The 24,516-nt window shown below is 38.5% G+C and overlaps 1 protein-coding gene across 1 annotated transcript in view; it reads left to right on the plus strand.

The window, feature by feature from the left end:
- The window catches only part of LOC124717164 (D-erythrulose reductase-like), a 59,780-nt gene extending 39,206 nt beyond the window's left edge, over positions 1-20,574 (plus strand). The window contains exon 5 of the mRNA XM_047243934.1: positions 20,371-20,574. Within this exon, the coding sequence (XP_047099890.1) occupies positions 20,371-20,474 (104 nt within the window). The 3' untranslated portion in view covers positions 20,475-20,574. The remainder of the gene's footprint in view (positions 1-20,370) is intronic.
- The last annotated feature ends 3,942 nt before the right edge of the window (positions 20,575-24,516 follow it).

Raw genomic sequence — 24,516 nt, forward strand, 5'->3', positions numbered from 1 at the left:
TTACTTTCTAAAACAAAGAAACGTATTATAACCGATCGCAATCAGCCACAGGCTGACTGCGGCTATATCTTTTAAATGTTATTTATGAAATTATTACATTTAACAAAATTAATGTACATAAGTTACTTAGGTGCGAAGTTATATACAGTAAAACAACAGACTAGTGCGCATTTCTGTACTTTCCATCACTACTTTTACACAAATTACGTGTGTCTGTCCATATAACGCTTCAGTTAGTAATGTCATCAATCTTATCTGATATTTAATCTCACTCCTGAACCAATCCTTTATTCCCATCAATGTTTCTTCGTTGTACATATAGAACAGTAGGGGAGCAATGGTGCACCACCGACTTACAGCCTTTTAAATCCGAGCAGTAAGTTCATGGCCATCCATTCTTATTGTTCTTATACATATTGTATCAGCTGTATTAGGTATCGAAGCAGTGCACAGTAGTGACTTACGAAAAATTGTACTGCCCCACGACTGGCTCCCGGATTTCCCGCTTATTGCGAGCGTTCGCCAGGACCACTTCGGCTATCCGTTCACGCTCACTGGAACGATCTGACCCTCTGTATGTCACGTGTCACATGCTTAAGGGGACATTGTACATGAAATTCGTTGAAATTTGACTTTTCTGTTTTCTAATTCATAATGTACGTTGAACATTTTGGTATATAATACATTAAAATCAGACAATTGTGAAACCTTCAAATAATATTTTGAACGTTGACGTGTGACTCTCAAATTTCGTTGCTACGCATATACTGCCACAGTTGAGCAGTCATATCTTGGGAACTACGCAGTCTAGAAGCCTGTGAATTACTTTGTTTTGAGCCTAATGCTACTTCTCAGAAGTTGACATTACGAATAAACAAATCAGTCCTCTGTTTCTGATACTAATTTTCGTTGAAAGTAGTGTGATTATCGGCTATTTCTGTAGTAAGCTAACTTCTGTTGTCTTTTATGTAAATAAAATGACTAAGTGTAAAAGTAATTACATTTTTTGCAATAAATGACCCGTTTTCTAAAAAAGTACTGATGGTAGAGACATGAAATTTTCACAGCATGGCAAGTGTGAGATTCAACACACATGGAACTAAAAAGTAAGTCACTACTGTGCACTGCTTCGATACCTAATACAGCTGATACAATACGTATAAGAACAATAAGAATGGATGACCAAGAACTTACTGCTCGGATTTAAAAGGCTGTAAGTCGGTAATAATTCTAGTTTAGTGTATCTAGAAAGGTGCATTGAATAATTATGGAAAATCGTAAGTTGCTGTCTTAATGAGTTTCCAAGATAATGGGTCACAAAATTCGATAATTTAACATTGGCGGCACAGGACATACAATTTCCCCTTAAGCCAATGTCCACTATATTCCTCACGTAATGCCCGTCAACATTATTAATTGGATTCCCACTACAAGGGCAGCTAGATTAGGCGGAATCCAGACTAATGTTGTTACCGTACACCTCTGGTTCGTCAACAAGATCTGTGTTTTCAGACATGCAAGTAAGTTTTAAAGACTGGCTTGCATCTTGCCTTCAGTTGCCAGAATTTTGTTTTGCGGTTGCAGTCTCGGCATTAAGCCATTTTGAAGCATCGAGAATACGTAATACAACGTAATGAGAACAATTTACAGTGGGATCAACAGTAGGTACAACCAGTCTTGTAGTTTTTCGACATTCATATACCGGAATTACAAGATTTGACGTATAAGGAGAGATAACAACGTAATATGTACAACTGCACATTAAAGAAACTATAGTCATAACACCAACACCATTGAGCAATCTTTAAAGGTACTACACAGGGTAGAGAAAGGCAGATTAATGGACGCTCTAGAAGAAATTGGAATTTGTAAGGCCTTCAAAGAAGAACCTCAATATGTACTGAGTGGACAAGCATACCTCAGAAATAAAAATTGCTTCAACTATTTTAGACATTTACTCTAATCTATTGTAAGTGCACACTTGTACTTCTGTAATATATACAGTCCACTCAGAATCGCAGCAAATAAAATGGACTATTGACTAATATCGCTGACTAGTTGTCCACTGATGTGCAGTTGTACATATTACGTTCTTATCTCTGCCTATATTTTAAAATCTTGTCAGTTCACTATATCAATCTCGAAAAATTACAAAACTGGTTGTACCTACTGTTCATCCCACTGTAAATTGTTCTCATTACGTTGTATTATTTTTGCAGATGCTTGAAAATGGCTCAATGCCGAAACAGAAATCGCGTAATAAAGTTCTAACAGCTAAAAGCAAGATGAAATCTTTCAATAATTTTATAAAAGCTGTGGACCCATTCTACAAGAAAATAATGGAAGCAAGTATTATAAGCCTAGACGAGCACACGACGATAACAATGGTCTCGAATGCCCGTAGCCTCATTCTTCCCGGCGCGTGAATGCAATTAATAATGGCGATCATTAGGTCATAAATTTAGTGGACTGCGGCATAGAGATGTAGACATATGACTTATGGTAGTTTGGACCGATCATGGGAGTGTGTAGGGACAGCCGAAACGGTTTAGACGACCACTCGCGATAAGGAGGAGATCCGAGTTGGAGTCCCTGTCGGGCACAAATTTTCATATGTGTTACTAATAGGTAGTACATGAATACGTAACACAATAGATGTCAAAGAATATGCAGTCAGCGAATAAATTTCGCACTATTTCGTGCAGCTGTGGATCGTCTTTACTTACACCTGTTTAGAGCGTCTGTCATCGACTTACACTGTCGAACGACTTTTCCATGTCGACAGACCCTTTGTAGGTGTCTTGACTTTCTTCATTCTTGCTTTCATTATCAAGTGCAACATCAGAACTGCTTCTTTGCTGCCTTTGTTGTTGTTGTTGTTGTTGTTGTTGTTGTGGTCTTCAGTCCAGAGAGTGGTTTGATGCAGCTCTCCATGCTACTCTATCCTGTGCAAGCTTCTTCATCTCCCAGTACCTACTGCAACCTACATCCTTCTGAATCTGCTTACTGTACTCATCTCTTGGTCGCCTCTACGATTTTTCCCCCACGTTTCACTCCAGTACGAAATTGGTGATCTCATGACGTATCAGAATGAATCGTAATAACGATACCTTCTTCTAGTCAGGTTTTGCCACAAACTTCCTTTCTCTCCAGTACCTCCTCCTTAGTTAGCTACGTGATCTACCTACATAATCTTGATCATTCTTCTGCAGCACCGCATTTCAAGAGCTTCTAATCCCTTTTTGTCTACAGTGTTTATCATACATGTTTCACTTCCATACAAATACATTCAGAAAGGTCTTCTTGACATTTAAATCTATACTCGATGCTAACAAAATTCTCTTCTTCAGAAACGCTTTTCTTGCCATAGCCATTATACATTTTATGTCCTCCAGCCATCATCAGTTATTTTGCTCCCCAAACAGCAAAACTCATTTACTACTTTAAGTGTCTCGTTTCCTAATTTAATTCCCTCGGCATCGTCCAGTATAATTCAGCTACATTCCAATACCCTCGTTTTGCTTTTGTTGATGTTCATCTTATAGCGTCTTTTCAAGACACTGTCCATTCTTTTCAACTGCTCTTCCAAATCCTTTGCTGTCTCTGACAGAACTACAGTGTCATCGACAAACCTCAATGTTTTTATTTCTTCTCGCTGGATTTTAATTCCTACTCCAAATTTTTCTTTTGTTTCCTTTACTGCTTGCTCAATATACAGATTGATAACATCGGAACAGGTTAGGACTCTGTCTCACTCCCTTCTCAACTACTGCTTCACTTTCGTCCCCCTGTCATCTGGTTTCTGTATAAATGGTAAATAACCTTTCGTTCCTTGTATCTTACCCATGCCACCTTCTAATGACCCTCCCTTGGCCACTAGAAAAATTAAGTATTCCTGGTAACAGCAAAAAGAACAGACAGGCAGCCTCGAATCTTTCTGCTGCTAAATTACTTGTAACTACTGTTCCCCATTCTTTCCGGGTCCTCTTTCCTTCCTAGCACTAAATGATTTAAATAAATATTTCCTTTGGTGTTACTTTTGAATATGAATGTTGAAACTGACCTTTTCATCAAAAATATAATATTTAGTGCTGTGGGGATCTTAATTACTGTCTTCTTGGCTGAAAAAGAGTAGATTATTAATTTTTCGGTAATGTATGGCGTCTCCGGAGTGCAATCGAGTGCACCCAAGGTTAAAGTTCTTCTTAGCAGCCAGCGTAAGAAACAGCTTTGCAGGATCTGCGTCGTAATGTAGCTCTGAAAAATTCTTGACGCTGTTATTGAAGAGCAAATCAGACGGATACGATTCTAAACAACTACGATAGTCTGTGTCGGTAGGGCAAGATCCACATATTTTCGATTTTCACAAAAGAGATTCTGTGATCTATGATAGACTGTGTCGGTAGGGCTAGCTCTACAAATTTTCGCTTTTCACGAAAGAGAATCTGTTCATTCCAAAAGACCGTGTTATTAAACAGGGATCGCACAGTACTAATCAGCATTCAAAATTCTAAGTCTTCTGCTTGCTTGCACTTGGTATCATAATTACTAGAAGAGGAAATATGAGCATAATATTCACTTCAGAAATGAGAAAAATTCTACCTTTTAAGATAACAATTATTATTTCATAAAAATGTTCTTCTCAGTGCTCAACTATTGCAGTAGTCCAGTCTATTATCAGAAAAAAAATCATTAGTAAAGTCACGGAATACATAAGTGTGTTAAAAATCACAGAACACCAACAAGCCAACGATGTTATTTACAATGCTGCGCTCTCGCAGGCGAAAGCGGTAATTCAGGTTATTAAGTGATAGTGTAACGTTCCACAAGAAAGACGGCTCCTCCCCAATCCATCCCCAATAAGTCAAGAAGTGGTCCAAATAAAGGCCTGCCCCCCCTCAATCCATTCCCCATGATAATTGAATCTTTATAATTCTATAAGTGGTCCAAATGAAGGCCGGCTCCTCCCCAATCCATCCCCCATAAGGCCCGTGCCCCCTAGTCCATCCCCCATGATAATTGAATTTTTATAAATCTATGAAGGCCTGCCACCCCTTCATGCATCCCCCATAATAATTGGTCCAAATGAACCCATTTCTCATGAGAAGAACTCGTGTTCGTATTTTGCGGCCGTGATTAATTACACTGATTGGTCAGTTGATATTGGAGTTAATACACTCCTCTGACTCCTACATCTTAATCACCAGATGCTCGTGTTCGTATTTTGCGGCCGTGATTAATTACACTGATTGGTCGGTTGATATTGGAGTTAATACACTCCTCTGACTCCTACATCTTAATCACCAGATGGGGAAGAGCTTTGCCATGGCTGGCTCTCTCAAGGCGATCAGTAGTTCAAACGAAATGTTGTCTACTTCCGGGGCCTTGTTTCGACTTAGGGCTTTCAATACTCTGTCAAATTATTCACGCAGTGTTTTATCTCCAAGCCATCTTCATCTACGTCCACTTCCATTTCCCTAATATTGCCCTCAAGTTCATCGCCCTTGTATAGACCCTCTATATAGTCCCTCCATCTTTCTGCTTTCATTTTTTTATCAGGGGACTGCCGTTCCATCTGAGCTCTTGATATTCATAGATCTGGTTCTCTTTAGGGCTTTCAATACTCTGTCAAATTATTCACGCAGTGTTTTATCTCCAAGCCATCTTCATCTACGTCCACTTCCATTTCCCTAATATTGCCCTCAAGTACATCGCCCTTGTATAGACCCTCTATATAGTCCCTCCATCTTTCTGCTTTCCTTTTTTTATCAGGGGACTGCCGTTCCATCTGAGCTCTTGATATTCATAGATCTGGTTCTCTTTTATCCACAGGTCTTTTTAATTTTTCTGTCGGCGGTATCTATCTCTGCCCTCATGATACATGCTTCTGCATCCTTACATTTGTCCTCTACTCATTCCTGCTTAGCCATTTTGCACTTTCTATCAATCTCATTTTTGAAATGTTTGTATTCTTTTTTGCCTGCTTCCTGAATTGCATTTTTATATTTCCCCTTTCATCTATTAAATACAGTGTCTCTTGTATTACATAAGGAATAATACTAGCACTCGTTCTTTACATACTTGATCCTCTGCTGCCTTCACAAAATTTCATCTCTCAGAGTTACCCATTATTCTTCTAATGTATTCCTTTCCCCTGTTCTTGTCAATTGTTCTCTAATACTCCCTCTGAAACTCTCTACAACTTCTGGTTCTTTCAGCATATCCAGATCCCATCTCCCTTGCACCTTTTTGCAGCTTCTTTAGTTTTAACCTGTAGTTCATAAATAGTAAATTCTGGTCAGAGTACAAATCTGCCTCTGAAAATGTCTTAGAATTTGAAATATAGTTCCGATATCTCTGCTTTACTGTCATATAATCAGTCTGGTGTCTCCAGGTCTCTTCCACGTATGCAACCTTCTTTCATGATTCTTGAACCAAGTGTTAGCTATGATTAAATTACGCTCTGTGTAAAATTCTACCAGTCGGCTTCCTCTTTCATTCCTTTCCTCCAGTCCATATTCACCCATAATTCTTCCTTCTCTTTCTTTGCCAGCCGGGGTGGCCGAGCGGTTCTAGGCGCTACAGTCTGGAACCGTGCGACCGCTACGGTCGGTGGTTCGAATACTGCCTCGGGCAAGGATGCGTGTGATGTCCTTAGGTTTGTTAGGTTTAAGTAGTTCTACGTTCTGGGGGACTAATGACCTTAGAAGTTAAGTCCCATAGTGCTCAGAGCCATTTGAACCATTTTTCTCTTTCTTTTCCTACAATCGAATTCCAGTCACCCATGGCTATTAAATTTTCGTTTCCGTTATCTATCTGAATAATATTTTTTTATTTCATCATATATTTCTTCACTCTTTTCTACATCTGCTGAGCTAGTTGGCATATAAACTTATACTACTGTGGTGGGTGTGGGCTTCGTGTCTGTCTTGACTAGAATAATGCGTTCACTATGCTGTTCATAGTAGCTTACGCACGTTCTTATTTTTTATTTATTATTAAAACTTCTCCTGTATTACCCCTATCTGATGTTGTATTTATAACCCCTTATTCACCTGATCAAACGTCCTGTTCCTCCTGCCACAGAACTTCACTAGCCCCAACGATATCTAACTTTAGCCTATACATTTCACTTTTTAAATTTTCTAACCCACCAGCACGATTAAGGGATCTGACATTCCATGCTCCAATTCATAGAACGCCAGTTTCATTTTTTCTGATTACGATGTCTTCCTGACTAGTACTCACCCAGAGATCCGAATGGGGAACTATTTTACCTCCGGAGTATCTTACCCAAGAGGATGCCATCATCATTTAACCATACAGGAGAGCTGCAGGACCTCTGGAAAAGTTAGGGCTGTAGTTTCCCCTTTGCTTTCAGCTGTTCGCAGTGCCAACACAGTAAGGCCATTTTGGTTGATGCTACAAGGTGTTACTGTGGTGTCACCGCAAGGCACCACACTTGCCAAGTTGTAGACTTCAAATCGGCCGCGTTCCGTCAGTACACATCGGACCCGCGAGTCGCCACTGTCGACGCTAGCAGACCGAGGGGCGCCACTCGGCTGGTCTTACGAGACAAGCTGGCGCACTGGCCAGTCCTACAGCCGACTTTAACAGCAGTGGTTCACTTGTCATGGCTTCAGAGATCTCATTTGCAGAGACGCTAGTTAGCATAGCCTTCAGCTAAGTCAGAAGCTACGACCTAGCCAGGCGCCACATACAGTTTATGCATTTACAGTTGATTTATATGTGTTTGAAGCAATCAGAATTGTAAAGAAGTATTCGCAGTTCAGTCTGTAACTGCACTTGAAAATTATTGTACAAAGTCCAGATCGGCGTTCACCGCTCACGCTGAATTAAAGCCAAGAATTTAATAGTATTCCTGTCTACTAATTTCTAATCACCTAAGATGTTCCAGATACATCCCGTTGTGAGTGTGTGGGTTGTAACCTCCCCACAAAAATTTAAAAAAAAATGGACAATATTATTTAGGGATGCTAATGGACATTGCGCTAAGCGTAACCTGCCCACAATGAAATGTACTGACAATGACAACAAAACAAAAATTAGCAATCTGACTCAAATATAAGTTCTTCACAAAAAATTAAAGTCCATTCAGTGATAAGAAAATTCAATTAAACCGAAATATCGGTCTTTGGCCCTGTGCAAAACAATCAGAATTAAAGTCTTACCTCAGAATAACTGGATGTCAAATTTCTGCTCTTATCTTTCCGCACGGCCTGGAGGAATTGCATTGCAAATGATAATATTCCTTTTTTCTGTGATTTTACTGAAAATTTTCTTTAAAAGAAGTGGAATGAAATGGGAAGTGCAACGAAATCTTTAGTTCCATAAAAAAAATAAAATTTTTTGAAAAATGCTTTTGAAATCAAAATTATTATTGGGGGACTTGTTGGAGATTAATTACAATAAATAAATTTTACATTATCTAATGATTATATTAATTAACAGTATACCTCATTCAGCATCTTGACCAGTGTTGCCGACCGCCTACATCACACAACCCCACTGGGCTGCTACTACTGACCGACCGCTCTGCATGACGACTACTAGCGTACTGCACTGCACGACTACTACTAACAGACTGCTCGTAACTAAATCGAGCTACAGACTCGCAACGACTACAGACAGAGTACTGCTCTGCATAGCGACAACTAGCGAACTCCTCGCAACACTCGCGCGGTCAAGCGCATACTCTCTGGTCAGAGATGCTGCAATGCCTCGCCATCGCTGCTGCGTTACATACGTGTTTCATAACCCTCCACTGGGGGGGCAAAAATTTGGCAGCGATGGTGAGTCATTTGGACTTGCCAATCGCGGCAAAATTTTTAATTAATTAATAAACTTCTACAATTTACATAATATTTAGATGTAGTACATGAATTAAATGTTGTGCACACGAACTAAGTACAAAATATGTAAGACAAAGACAAGATGTGTGTATAAAACATAGTAGCAAATCAGAAAAATGTATATACAAATTATTTGACAGAAAACAAAGTGCAGAGGCACTGAAAAAATTCTTTAGCATATTCAGAACAAATGAACAGACTGGCAAAAAATATTATGTTGAAAAGTGATATGAGTGCACATGCACTGCAGTTGAGAACATATCAGCAAATGATGAAACGTATATACAATTAGTAACAAATGACATAAGTGCATACGCATTGAAGTATTGAATATACAAAATAGTACAAATCATATTGAAAAATGAGAAAAGTGTACAGGCACTGAAGTTCAATAGAAAACATATTAACGCCGAACATAAGTGCACATGCACTGTAGTTCAGAACATATCATTAAAATAAAAATGTATATACAATATAAAAGACAAGAGTGTACATATACTGTACTTCAGAACAAATCGAAAAAATGTCTTTAGCATTTTCGCAATAAAGAAACATAATAGCAAAAAAAATCATGTCCAAAGTGCACACGCACTGAAGAAATGTCTTTAGCATTTTCACGACAAATAAACATAATGGCAAAACATCATGTCGACCAGTGCCATAGGTGTACTCGCACTGGAGTTGAGCAAATCAAAAAAAAAATGTATAGCCATGAACATAAATAATGTTAGCAAAAAATGATTTTCACTATGTGACAAGAATTAGGATAGGAAAGGGAAGGATTGCATCATGGTTGTAGCACTTTAAATTGCACACAGCTGCTCTGAAAGTCCATATCTTTCCACAGAAGTACAACACCAAGTGACACAACTTGAAGTTCTTTTCCCATCAGAATTTATCAGTGTAGCCAAGACACTGAACTGTCGTAGTAATGTTCCATGTTTTCATTTTGGCAGTACATTAGGTACACCAAACAGTGGGACCATAATAACGTCTTCATCGCTCACGGTGGTGGACAGCATGTCGTGTCAACACCACGCTCTTACAAGGCACACCAACGTAGAATTAGTGCAAAACCAAAGATAGTGCTCCATTATCACTGGGATAAACAGGACAAAATGGACATTGCAGTAATTCAGGGTAGTTAGCTCATGAGGTGAAGGACATCAAGTCACATAATATTGACAATTACAGACTTAATTAGTAGTTTGTGGCATTCATAGCCCAGTTATTGAACATTTCTGTACCAAGTATGTAGTATTACAGAAAAATGTTCATTAATTGTTTTACATGGAATCAGTAGCCTTCTTTTCCTAGTTACAAAGCATAGTATGGTTAATTAATCATTTGTCATTCCAATAGTATTAATCATTAGTCTTCTCCTAATTACAAAGCATTATTAAAACAATCACATTCCTTTCCAATTATAAAGTATGGCATAGTTAATTAATCATTTGTCAGTTAATTAATCATCTGTCATTGGAATACAGTAAGAATTATTAGCCTTCTCCTAATTACAAAGCATTATTAAACAGTCACATTCCTTTCCAATTACAAAGTATAATTAAGAATCATTAACCTTCTCCTAATTACAGTTAATTAATCATTTGTCATTCCAATAATAATCATTAGCCTTTTCCTAATAACAGTTAATTAATCATTTGTTGTTAATTAATCATTTGTCATTCCAATAGTAAGAATCATTAGTCTTCTCCTAATTACAAAGCATTATTAAACACTATTTCCAATTACAAAGTATGAACATTGAAAACAAGAGTTAATTAATGGCATAATTAATAACATAATTCGTTGATTGACATTAATTATTGGCACTCAGTGGCCAGCAAGTATTGAATAGAACAAAACATAGTTCATCATTCAGTATTATTCAGATCATTACGAAGTCATTATTAAAAATCAGTTAATTAGTCATAGCATTAATAATCATGGGCATTATAAGTAGTCTCATTACAATAAACAGTGTTTCTCCTTCAGTAGTATTCAGATCATTACAAAGTCATTATTAAAATCAGTTAATTACAGTCAAAGCATTAATAATCATGCGCATTATAAGTAGTCTCATTACAATAAACAGTGTTTCTCCTTCAGTAGTATTCAGATCATTACAAAGTCATTATTAAAATCAGTTAATTACAGTCAAAGCATTAATAATCATGCGCATTATAAGTAGTCTCATTACAATAAACAGTGGCAATTATTAGCTAGTGACAAAGCATTATTTTAAATATATACTTTTTTTTTGTCTCATTAAGAGGTCATTACTCAAGTGACATACTATTCAGAGCTAATCAGTATTATTCAGAATTTTCTCAAACTGGTATCATTACTCGCGACTGGTAATACATTTTTTTTTTTTTTGTACTATTCAGAGTTGATCAGTATTATTCAGAATTATCATAAACTAGTGACATTATGTGGGACTGGTGATACTTTTTTTTTTTGTTAGCAATGCATTGCGTTGGGATCGATAATTAATCGCTGAGGCATAACACTATTTGCTTTTGGCCTATTGCTGCAAATGAGGATAGGTAACGTCATGAGTCAGCTGTAGCAAGGTTATGTAACAAGGCAGTATATGTGATCACATTTATAAATGATAAACACAAATGGGTAAAATATAAAAATGCAAGTACTAGAACAGGTATAATAACTAACAGGTTTAGTAAGTATCATGAAAAATTTCTCCTGGAAAAAATACAAAATGGATTATTGACCTGAAAGAAGAAACGCACACTATGCTGAAAAGTAGTGAACTTCGAATTAACAGGTAGTGAAATGTGTATAAAAATGTGTTCCATAGCTGTCCTTTCCAAAACTTTCCGTCATCCTACTATGCAATATAACACCTGCTGTCAAAGCAAACTGCAACAAATACTTAAATAACTACGTAGCATAAATACATAACTTCAACATTATCCTCATCTGTAAAGAAAAAACTTCATTATCAATCACTTCATTATCCATATTATCATAACTTCATTATCATCATCACCTGTAAAGAAAAACTTCATTATTCATAATACCATTTCCTTCGTCATTATTCATCAGTATTCATTATCATCTGCAAAAAATCACTTCATTACTCATTATACAACTATTCCTTATCTCTAGCATATTTTATCACTAAAACTAAGATGTGTAGTTCAGTCTGACAGCCTGCATCAATCACCTTGTATTCTGAAAGAAAAAATTAGTTAAGACTGCTATTCTATGATGAGTATAGTATATTCTTGTTAATGCTTGTTAATCCTGATCCATTTACTTTTCCTCATAAAGTTATTGCATCTTCTTTCGTTTATTCCGTAGGTGAAATTCCCATTTCTGTTGAATTTATTTCTTACATGCATCATTCCTTTCTGAAATTGATGAACAAAGATTAATGTCTTGCATTTAAATCCTATACCCACTAAATAATGACTGGTTAATGGTGACACAATTAAGCATACAGCATAACATGACAGAAAACGTAATATGTCAAAGACATTGACAGTGTTCAGATGCAAAAATGTACACAGAATAATACAATGCAGCAGCAAAAAATGTAAAACAGTCACGATCTTGAGATGTCATAAGGCAAAAAAAAAAAAAAAATGTCAAAGTCAACTGGTGTGTGTTTTATCTTAACTATTTCACAATGCATACAAACAAAACTGGAATACAAGCATACATAAAAAGACAAAATGTGACGTTCGTTGTGTTCAGCTTGTATAGAGTGTAGTTAACCAAGGCGAGAATTAAAGACTTCAATAAAAAAAATGTAATGAAATTAACATGTCATTAGCTAATATTGCATAATTAGTCATAAAATACGTAAGTTCGTCTGGAAAAGTATGCACGGTCTGATGTGTAACGACAAGAAAAGCGACCTGCTAACCTTACCTTGTGGGGCACTTGCCAAGAAAAAATACGACAATCATCAGTAATTAGTCAGGTGAAATAATTGCGTTAGTAAATGGCATCATAGTGTGTTGAATCATACAGTGGTTTCACTCAATAAACGGTTTAATGTTTGAGATATGGTGATTGCCTTTCGATTTTCTGGTTCTCAAAGTTTCGACGTGTACAACATTGGGGTGAGGAATGCTGCGAATCCGATATGGACCTGCGTATAGAAGTTCAAATTTACTGCACTTACCTTTTATTTTACTGGATAAATAGTGTGTACGTACTAATATCTTCTGTCCAACGTGAAAGTCGCGGCGTGTACAAACCTGTTTTTGCTGTCTTCTCCGGCGCTCTGCGGCACGTTTGATGTTGTTCAGCGCAATGTTAATTATTTCGTGGTGTCGTAGGCGACGACTTTTGGGAAGTTTTACTAATTCTTTAATTTTGTTTGGTGGTTCAACGTTTTTCAGTATAACAGACGGAGATAGCATAGTGGATTCATTTGGAATGGAATTAATTACGTCTTGGAATGAGAGTATGTGTGTATCCCAATCAATATGTCTTTTGTGGCAGTATATTCTACACAGTTTACCAATTTCTTTCATTAATCTTTCACAGGGGTTCGAAGAAGCATGGTACTTGGATATATAGATCGGAGAAATGTTTCTGGCTCGTAACATGCGTGTCCATACGCTACTACGAAATTGAGATCCATTGTCATAAATTACTTTCATCACATGCCCTACATGAAATAGAAAATGTTTTACAAATGCTTTTGAAACAGTTTTAGCAGTAGCTTTGCGTAATGGAGTGAAAGTAACAAATTTTGAAGTGAGCTCAACAGCGACAAAGATGTAGCAAAAACCTCTGTTAGTTCTGGGAATCGGACCAAAAATGTCTACTGCGGCCATGTGTCTTAGCTTAACAGGTATAATGGGATATAAAGGAGGAATATGTGAAGTGGTGTCAGATTTAGCTTTCTGGCAAATTTTACAAGACGCTAAAACTCGTCGTATACGTTTCTCCATGTTGGTAAAATAACAGTTCTGTCTCAGTATAAGAAAACATTTTCGTGCTCCGTAATGTGCGTAGCTTAAATGAGTGTACCAAATTAATTTTGTTAACCAGTTCGTCAGGTATGCATAATAACCAATTGTTGCTGTCAGGATGAGAGCGGCGAAACAGAATGTCATTGCGTACAGTGTAGTGGTTCCTAATCGTAACATTGTTCCTATCTTGCCAAAGGTGTTTAATTTCTTTCCACACGTTGTCTTTATTTTGTTCTTGTGCTATGTCCTGTAATGACGATGAAATAAAGTTTTCAAATGCAACTTGCTGAATGTACATGACACTGAAATTTGTTTTGCAGAAGTTGGTTGCTACGTCTTGCTAATTGTTGCTCAGAGAACGCGATAATGCGTCTGCTATAACATTTTGTGTGCCGGGAATGTGAACTATTGTAAAATTAAATTCTTGTAAATAAAGTTTCCATCTGCTTAATCTGTCGTGCGTGAATTTGGCCGAAAGTAAAAATTGTATCGCTCTGTGGTCTGTGTAAACGGTGGTATGTCTGCCATAAAGAAAATGCCTAAATCTCGTAAAAGCCCATACAACACATAATGTTTCCAATTCTGTAACAGAGTAATTTCGTTCAGCAGGTGACAACATGCGACTTGCAAATGCGATGTTTTTAATTACTGTAGAACCATCTTCTTCGATTTCCTGGAAAATGTGTACGCCTAAAGCGGTGTTGGAACTGTCGGTAGCAATGGAAAAATTTCTGGTAAGATCTGGGTGCGATAAAAGTGGAGCATTCAACAAAGCATGTTTCAAATAACATTCTCGTGAGCAAAATTCTGCGTGTCAAAAGTAATGTTTGCGTTACTGTAATATGCAATCTGTGCTGTATCTGGTTAAAATCTATCGTATGTGTCGTTATTTATTTTACGGGAGGATGCTGTGGCATTTCCACTATATGAACTGTTCTTTTATTTCTTACTGACGTGTTACGCTATGGATGACACCTATTGTCTGTTTCATTCATGATTATTCGTTGTTGCTGATGTTGTTGCTGCTCATAAGATCGACTGTTATTAAATGTACGCTGAAAATTGTGCTCATCATTTTTTTTACGTCTGTCATGATAGTAATTTCTATACGGCGCATTGCGATACGAGTTGAAATAGTGTGTTGTCTGTACGTGGTTATTTCTTTGCTGCCATGCGTTACTATTTGTTGGGGCTGGGACTATACGTGCACGCGGCGAAACATTAAAGTTTGGTTGACCTTGTAGACTGCATTGTTGGTTAGGTATGCTAAGCGGTTGACTTTCGTGTTATTGTAGTGAAAAAGGTCTATTGTTACAAAAATGTGGTTGCGACTGCCGAAAATTTTGTACATACTGATGATTACGATTTTATCTGTTATTAAAATTCTCGTGATTCTGGAGTGCCTAATGAAAATTGTCACATTCGGTAAAATATTTGTCACATCGGGTTTTCATTACTCGTTTCTTAATACTAGGTAGAGCAATAGTTAAAGAGCAGTTTGGATAGATATAAAGGATAGTAGAAGAAAAGGCAGCAGTGCAGAAAACTAAAGATGAAACAGCACTACTACAGCTCGGGGCCCTACGCTCGCTACGGCACATATTCATTAAAGCGTAATGAATCCCCTGAGGTCTTTTACGCGCTGCAAATAAATTTTAGCTTTTGCGTTGCACGCAATAGCGGTAAAAATTCAAAAGCAAATCGCTGTATTCTTGCTAATTCTAATTTCTGCATTATAGGCAATGCTGTTGTAAATGCAATAACAATTTGTCGCTTCAGGTTCAAAGCTAGTTTCTCCATTACAGGTAATAGCGGTGAATGTACAAAGATAAATTGTCGTATACAGCTCAAAGCGTGTACCTGTACGCTGTCATTATTAAATTCCTTAGATTTTCTTACAAATGCAAATTGCTTATAATTAACGTTCTCGTCACTGAATTTGATAACACGTTCAGGTTTGTGTGTGAATCTGTTCGTCTGTGTCGTTTCGGATCTCAAGTTGCACAGCTTTTCAGATTTTAAGTCGCGTGGCTTTTCGGATTTTAAGTCGCGTAGTTGCTGTAAATTGCTCACATTATACACGTTGCGAGAGTCTGACAAATGTTCATAAAGTGGCGTCTGTTGTATGTTCTTAACTGAAATGCTTTTCATCTCTGTTACTTCTTGTTGTAAATTTGACAACTTCCTACGTAACGTATTGTTAGATGAATCGATCTCATTAATTGTCTGCTGTAAATTTTGAAATTCAGGTGTTTGGTTAAATGAAACCGGTGCAGTATCGTCTGATTTATTGTCATTAGTATTTTCGATAACATCAATACGACTGGCCAATTCATCACATTTTTCAGTCAGTATTTTAACCTGATCATCGGTTTTAGAATCAGACGCATTAATCTGTTCTTGCAACTTACACGTAGTTTCGCTCAGTTTTTTAACATCAGCTTTGATGACATCGCAATCCTGTGTTAGATCTAATTGTTCGAATCTGTCTGTCACTGTTTGAATATTTACTGTGTGTGTATCTGTTTTTAATTTAAGATCAGAAATTTCATCCCGTAATTCCGCGTTCAACTGTTCTATAGTATTAATTTTGTCGGACACTGTAGTAATATTATTGTCTACATACGTCTTCGCTTTCGCGAACATTTTACGTTTGTCCTCTTGTCTTTGTGCAGTGATAGTTTCCATAACCTGACGTTTGACTTTATTTTGATCCTGAATAAATTTGCGGAAACGCGTATCACTGTTCTGTATGTGCTGATTAAAGCGCTCGTTGATCTGAATATTCTGCTGTTCGAATTTCGCGTCTATCTTTGTGTCCATTGTGCGCGAAAGTTCTGCTGTCATTGCTTTAAACTCGTCCCGTAGTTGTGTAGCTTTTTCAGAGCATTGTTTAGCGACTCCGCTAATAACGTCTCTGAGTGTTTCTGTTGCGGCTGTTTGCATTTCCCTTAATTCTTGCGCAACAGACTTAATTTCTTCGCTATTTTTTCGTGAACAAGCCTCAATTTCCACGCGCAACTGTTCCTTAGTGTCATGGCACTGCGCGGCAACGGCTCTAATTTGTTCACCAAGCTGTCTGGAATTGTCGTCTAATTTTTCATTTAAGTATTGTTTGAGTTTTTCGTTATTATTGTCAAGTTTTTCATTTAAGTGTTTGTTATCTTCCCTAAGTTGTCTAAAATCTTCACTTTGTTGTTTGACCTGGTCATTAAGTTGTCTAAAATTTTCGTTCTGTTTACTAAATTGTTGTTTGAGATTTTCGTCATTTTTATTAAATTCTTCATTAAACTGTTTGAAATTTTGCCGCAAAAATGCCATAATTGGATCCGATTCAAAATTAGCATTTCTATTCTCTGTGCTGTTCAATAGTGGATCTGGAACTTTCTCGCTTACTGTAACCATTCGGTTATTCTGAGATTTAGAAAAAAGTTTGTCAGTCGGATGTACACTGTCAGACATTATTTCGGAATTAAATAATCCGTCCTACTTTCAGTACACTGTTCATTTTCACTAGACAAATTTGTCTGTACGTTACTTGAATTTTCCAAATCGGGTGTGTTAAGCTCAGCAGCGCTCATTACAATAGAGCGTTCTGCGTCATCAATTGTCGTCCAATTAACAGACGAGACAATTGAGTTCGTTTGTTCATTATCAGGGTAAAAGTCATCACTAGTGGATGGAATGCACTGATTGTTAGTGAACGCAGGATTGTCATCATTACACTGCGTGTCACATGTCCGATCGGTAAAGTTGTTTGAGTCGGTAATTTCATTCATAATACCTCGCGATACACTATTCACAGTCTTTCACGGTATTTTAACAGTAGTCACAATTATTCACAAAACAAATAAGCACAATGCAAAAACAACACACAAATACAACAGAGCAAACGAATTGTCGTTGATCTGTGGAAAGAAAGTCACAAGTTAATAAAAGCGTAGCGCCAAATCCTAATTATATCTAAGCAAATAAGAGCAGATATCTGACTGTTCCTCAAAAGATTCTCAACGAAATACGATCCTGGCAGGGTCGCCAAGTGTAACCTCCCCACAAAAATTTAAAAAAAAATGGACAATATTATTTAGGGATGCTAATGGACATTGCGCAAAGCGTAACCTGCCCACAATGAAATGTACTGACAATGACAACAAAACAAAAATTAGCAATCTGACTCAAATATAAGTTCTTCACAAAAAATTAAAGTCCATTCAGTGATAAGAAAATTCAATTAAACCGAAATATCGGTCTTTGGCCCTGTGCAAAACAATCAGAATTAAAGTCTTACCTCAGAATAACTGGATGTCAAATTTCTGCTCTTATCTTTCCGCACGGCCTGGAGGAATTGCATTGCAAATGATAATATTCCTTTTTTCTGTGATTTTACTGAAAATTTTCTTTAAAAGAAGTGGAATGAAATGGGAAGTGCAACGAAATCTTTAGTTCCATAAAAAAAATAAAATTTTTTGAAAAATGCTTTTGAAATCAAAATTATTATTGGGGGACTTGTTGGAGATTAATTACAATAAATAAATTTTACATTATCTAATGATTATATTAATCTTGACCAGTGTTGCCGACCGCCTACATCACACAACCCCACTGGGCTGCTACTACTGACCGACCGCTCTGCATGACGACTACTAGCGTACTGCACTGCACGACTACTACTAACAGACTGCTCGTAACTAAATCGAGCTACAGACTCGCAACGACTACAGACAGAGTACTGCTCTGCATAGCGACAACTAGCGAACTCCTCGCAACACTCGCGCGGTCAAGCGCATACTCTCTGGTCAGAGATGCTGCAATGCCTCGCCATCGCTGCTGCGTTACATACGTGTTTCAGGGTCTATTCTGTCACTCTGCGCAACGGATTAATCTGAGATGTACCCTTTACCCTGTGACTCCTGAAAAATGCAATTTCCAGCCCCCACACTATTACAGAAGTCAGACAGACGCTCCTAACGTTCTAAAGAGAAATGCCTTAAAAACTTTCAGCAATAAATATCTTCTGGAGTCGTCCACTGTAAGGAAATGACACAAAATTTCTTACGTAACTAGTGGGATACTTGGGTACTGGAGTGGTGCTAGTTAGTGTAAGAAAAACATGAAACTAACGAACATTATTGTTTATTTTTGCTAAAATTTTGAGAAATCACAATGGCACCTTTAGCTATGAACTGAACAAGTTATTTCCGGGTTCTTTTCGGAATGTGAAGTTACCTCTCAAGGATAGGGTTCGCTAACGAAATTTCTATACAAAGTTTAAGATTGTTATTGACTTGGCAGAATATAATATATATAATTATCCGTTAGAATGTTGCTAGGTACAGTCGAGGCTGTCGCATGTGAAATGCAGTGAAGTGTACTGTTGTGGAGGAAATATGGGGCTCGCAAGAGTTGTAGCGCACAAAACCGTAAGCTGCGATGACTGCTGTCTGCGCCGCTCGCTGCTGACAAATAAGATAACTCTCATTCTACCTGGATTGACCTTCGCCAATCAAACTCTCCCTACGGCTTGATGAAGTCAAGGACTCCTATTTGCATGTAGTCTAACTATTCGAGTGGCACACTGGTCAGATAACCAGTCCACCATGATGCCACTCAAAAATTTGCTTGCAGGCGTTTAACTATAACTCTGTCCATTCACACTGCACAATAAGCGTGGTGGCCAACACAGTGAACAACACTTAGTCGCAAGGACTCAATATAGAGTCGCACTCCAATTCGCTCTCGACAGAGGTGCTCTCCCAGTGAAGTACTGAGGAGAGACTTGTTCCTCACTCTTTGAGAACACGTACGAGCGCGCACGCTCCCATTGCGTGTTCTCGCTCCAAGAGCGACAACGGAACAGCTCCTCTCCACGCCAGACGTGAAGGGGTATATCTTTTGGTCTCTTCCATTACTCCTTCAGCTCAGAGCGTCAGAAATATCGTCTGCCAATCAGCATTGCTCTTCTAAAATGGGAGAATGGCGTTTCGTTTAAGGCAACCAATCCGGAAATCTGTAACATCGGCGTTTGGCATTTGCTATCTCCCTGTGAAAACCACTGAAACTGCATGGTCTGTTTGTAAAGAATGTGTAGACTGGGCGCTCCCACACAATGTAGCGGAATTTGCTTTTAAGCCGAACACGGGGTCGTTCTTCCTTTCACTCGGGCAAACGCTGTCTGCTCCACAGGCGGTCACCTCGGCGTTTGGCGTTGACTCGTCCTCTGAAGGGACCGGCCTCCCATTGTGCGGTTTGCGTCTCCTGAACTAAAAGCCCCTGCGACCGTCGTGTCTTGAATGTGTGTGTGTGTACGCCAGCTTCGAGTATTTCAATCTCGGAGCGCATTTGCGATTTATTAGTTATTTGCATATCGTTTACATGAATTCATACAACACTGACTTATCGAGTTTGGGTGCCTTTACCTTTCCTAAAGCCAAACCCATGAGCTAACAGATACTCAGTTGGGTAACGGTGTGTAAGAAACTATTGATGTATGGGGAAGAAATCTAGACTGGTAGATTATGGTGTGGTGTGGTGTGGTGTTGCAGAAACCACGGACGTGGCGAACGCGGTGCTGTTCCTGCTGAGCGACAAGGCGGCCATGATCAACGGCGTGTCTCTGCCGGTCGACGGCGGCTTCACCGCCACCTGAGGCTCCGACCCACACCAGCCAGCGGCGAGGAGCGACTCGTCTCTCCTGTCCTGTCTCCCACGTCTGTAGCGTGACGCAAATAAATGGTGCTGCGTGCAAATTTTGGTGTCTGAAGTCAAGAGAATCCTTTCATCCCGTGACTGAGGCTGTGGTCGTCTTTTCCAGTGCAATCTGAGCTGCAAAAAAACGCGGCCGTAATTTTAGCAAGTGTCCCAGTCACAAAGAGCAGGAAAAATTGGGAGGCGTTGGCAGTGAGACAGCCAGGCATACGCATCGGAAAAGCAATATTTTTCTTTTTTCCTTATTTATAGCAGCCAGCCTTTGATACATGAAATGTAACCAATTAAACTACATATACTATTCCACACGGCAGTCATAACAGTTGAGGGACATGAAAGGGAAGCAGTGGTTGGGAAGGGAGTGAGACAGGGTTGTAGCCTCTCCCCGATGTTATTCAATCTGTATATTGAGCAAGCAGTAAAGGAAACAAGAGAAAAATTTGGAGTAGGTATTAAAATCCATGGAGAAGAAATAATAACTTTGAGATTCGCCGATGACACTGTAGTTCTGTCAGAGACAGCAAAGTACTTGGAAGAGCAGTTGAACAGAATGAATAGTGTCTTGAAAGGAGGATATAAGATGAACATCAACAAAAGCAAAACGAGGATAATGGAATGTAGTCGAATTAAGTTGGGTGATGCTGAGGGAATTAGATTAGGAAATGAGACACTTACAGTAGTAAAAAATGTACACTGGCAATGACAAGGAAAGCGTTTCTGAAGGGGAGAAATTTGTTAACATCGAGTATAGATTTAAGTGTCAGGAAGTCGTTTCTGAAAGTATTTGTATGGAGTGTAGCCATGTATGGAAGTGGAGCATGGACGATAAACAGTTTGGATAGTAAGAGAATAGAAGCTTTCGAAATGTGGTGCTACAGAAGAATGCTGAAGATTTGATGGGTATATCACATAACTTATGAGGAGAAATTGAATAGAATTGGGGAGGAGTTTGTGGCAGAACTTGACAAGAAGAAGGGATCGGTTGGTAGGACATATTCTCAGGCATCAAGGGATCACCAATTTAGTATTGGAGGGCAGCGTGGAGGGTAAAAATCGTAGAGGCACACCAAGAGATGAACACACTAAGCAGATTCAGAAGGATGTAGGTTGCAGTAGGTACTGAGAGACGAAGAAGCTTGCACAGGATAGAGTAGCATGGAGAGCTGCATCAAACCAGTCTCAGGACTGAAGACGACATCAATAAGAACTATCATAAAGTCACATACACCCATGAATCACGTAGAACACTGACATGTGTTGTATACAGTAATTGAAGACCTAACTTCTAAACATGCTAATGACCAAGATTAATTTCTTAAGGTATAACAAAAACACAATATTGTCTGATACGCAAAATTAGCATGCACGTTTCTATACAATTAAACATTTATTATCAGCCTGAAATATAAACTATGCTGCAAGGCGAGAGAAAATTGCATTAAATTGTCCAGAAAAAGCAAATTAAAAATTTGGGAGCAGAAAGTGTCTTAACTATTGCCTTATTCAGACTAAATGAGCTAAGTCGAATAGAGATATCATGCAATAATAGTTGACAAAACATTAATGTAGGTTGATACCTACAAAGAAGAAGACAACAACCAGCCACTATTAATATTGCTATTTATTTAAGTAAATAGTGCCGTAACCTGTTTCGAACTGACAAATTCATCATCAGACGGCTCTTCACAAGATTCACAAGATGTGCTTTACATAATCGTCAGTTTTCGATTTTCATTCTCCCCCTGTAGTGAAATATTCTTTGCGTGTTGGTGCCATCGAAAATTACGCGAAATTTTGTTGCAAAGTTGCAGGATTGATTTTAGAAATATTTCAAAGTATATGCAGCACTTCTATGATTTGCATATCACCATATTGTGCAAAGCACCACACACACACACACACACACACACACACACACACACACATTAAAAATATTTGCCACATGTGAAGTTGACAGAGAGATGCGGCAAATACTTTTTGGTGTGCTTGTGTGTGTCTGTGTGGTGCTTTGCACAATATGGTGATATGCAAATCATAGAAGTGCTGCATATACTTTGAAATATTTCTAAAATCAATCCTGCAACTTTGCAACAAAATTTCGCGTAATTTTCGATGGCACCAACACACCAAGAATATTTCTCTACAGTGGGAGAATAAAAATCGAAAACTGAGGATTATGTAAAGTGCATCTTGTGAATCTTGTGAACAGACGTCTGATTATGGACTTGTCAGTTCGAAACAGGTTACGGCGCTATTTACTTAAGTAAATAGCATTATTAATAGTGGCTGGTTGCTGTCTTCTTCTTTGCAAGAATCAACCTACATTAACTGTACACAGCCACGGTCTTATCATGTCACTTTTAGACAATATAGACATATAAACAGTACTAAACAAATATCATCAGTTTGCAGCACCGTTAAACAAAAGAGTAAAAAATTTCCAATGGTGATGTGGCATAATGGGGTACCATAGCAAGAAAACTCTTTCTTTTCAGCAGACAATCGTGAAATATTTTACACTACTGAAAGTTATGTGTGAATGCAATCGTTAACAGCTTTGCAATTCATTAGGATGTTTACACTTTCCCGCTGTTTAACGTCACGGAATGGCCTTTCGATGTGCAGTATTTCAGGTAAGGTGACTTTAATTTGTGCACCAAGACTGTTGTCTAGCTTTGTTGTGTTGATGATTTTATCAGCAGCAGTCTGGAAGTCAGTAAAGTACTTTAAGTACTTTTCGTCCGTCTTGAGTGTGCTGAATGGTAAAGAAGGGCGTGCTGAAGTAATTACTTCCTGCTAATCATCAGATACACAGTACTGGAATATCTTCTCTTGCTTTTCCATTAGGCAAAATACATATCACAAGATAGAAAACTGTGGTCTGAAACCAGATACTTCACTGGACTCGCATTCGGGAGGATGACGGTTCAATGCCGTGTCCGGCCATCCTGATTTAGGTTTTCCGTGATTTCCCTAAATCGCTCCAGGCAAATGCCGGGATGGTTCCTTTGAAAGGGCACGGCCGACTTCCTTCCCTAATCCGATGAGACCGATGACCTCGTTGTCTGGTCTCCTTCCCCAAACAAAACCAACCAACCAGATACTTGGGTTATATGCAGCCCAATAGACCGCAAGACACTGTGAACATGTACACACATACGTAAGTACACGGTTTCTGTTTTGTCCACAACAGTTGTCACTCCCAATCACAAGTGTCCTTTTGATACCAATTGCACTGATGGTATTTTTAGCGCAGTTCAGAACATGGCATAGACATGATGCTTTGCTGTTACATTTCACCCTGACGCCACAATGACAGCTGACCTTAGCATGAATACAGAAGTTGTAATACGAAAGCTTGAGTAAGTAGAACGTATCCGAGTGTGTAAGGTCGGCACAAACAATACGTGTTGGAAATTGATTGAAAATGTACAACTGCTACTTCCACAATACGACAAACAATATGGCAGCCAATACGTTCGCGCGTTAAACTGATGTATTCAATTCAGAACCACGCTTAGAATGAAGAAGGCCGTGGAGGTTGCACCAATGGCACCTCTTCATCACTGTTACGATTCGTTCGTTACCCTCGTCATATGACGAAGCGCTTTTACTACAATATACTCGCATCTATGTAGCGCCTTAACAGTGCATTTTGAAAAAAAAAAAAGATGCTTAGGACGTCTAGAATGTTAGGTCTTTACATACTCTACACTCAGCCACTGAAAGGTTACACAGCGTGTCTCTGCTAAGACTCGTCAGGCGTATCTTCTCTGGTGTTTCAGTAGATATTTGCAGTTTAGTTTTTGCAGTGGGCAGCTGGGACAAACTCGGAGAAATACTGGTCATGACGTCCCGCATCGATGGAACACGTCGCTTTGTTTCCCTTTACAAGCAAAATGAGTTTAACCCTTTCGCAGGGCTTGGGGGATATACTTACCACTAAATGTATTTCTGTACAGCTTTTAAGGAAATATGTGTTA

Source organism: Schistocerca piceifrons, chromosome 9 (genome assembly GCF_021461385.2).
Source record: "Schistocerca piceifrons isolate TAMUIC-IGC-003096 chromosome 9, iqSchPice1.1, whole genome shotgun sequence".
In the NCBI taxonomy this organism is placed as follows: domain Eukaryota; kingdom Metazoa; phylum Arthropoda; class Insecta; order Orthoptera; family Acrididae; genus Schistocerca; species Schistocerca piceifrons.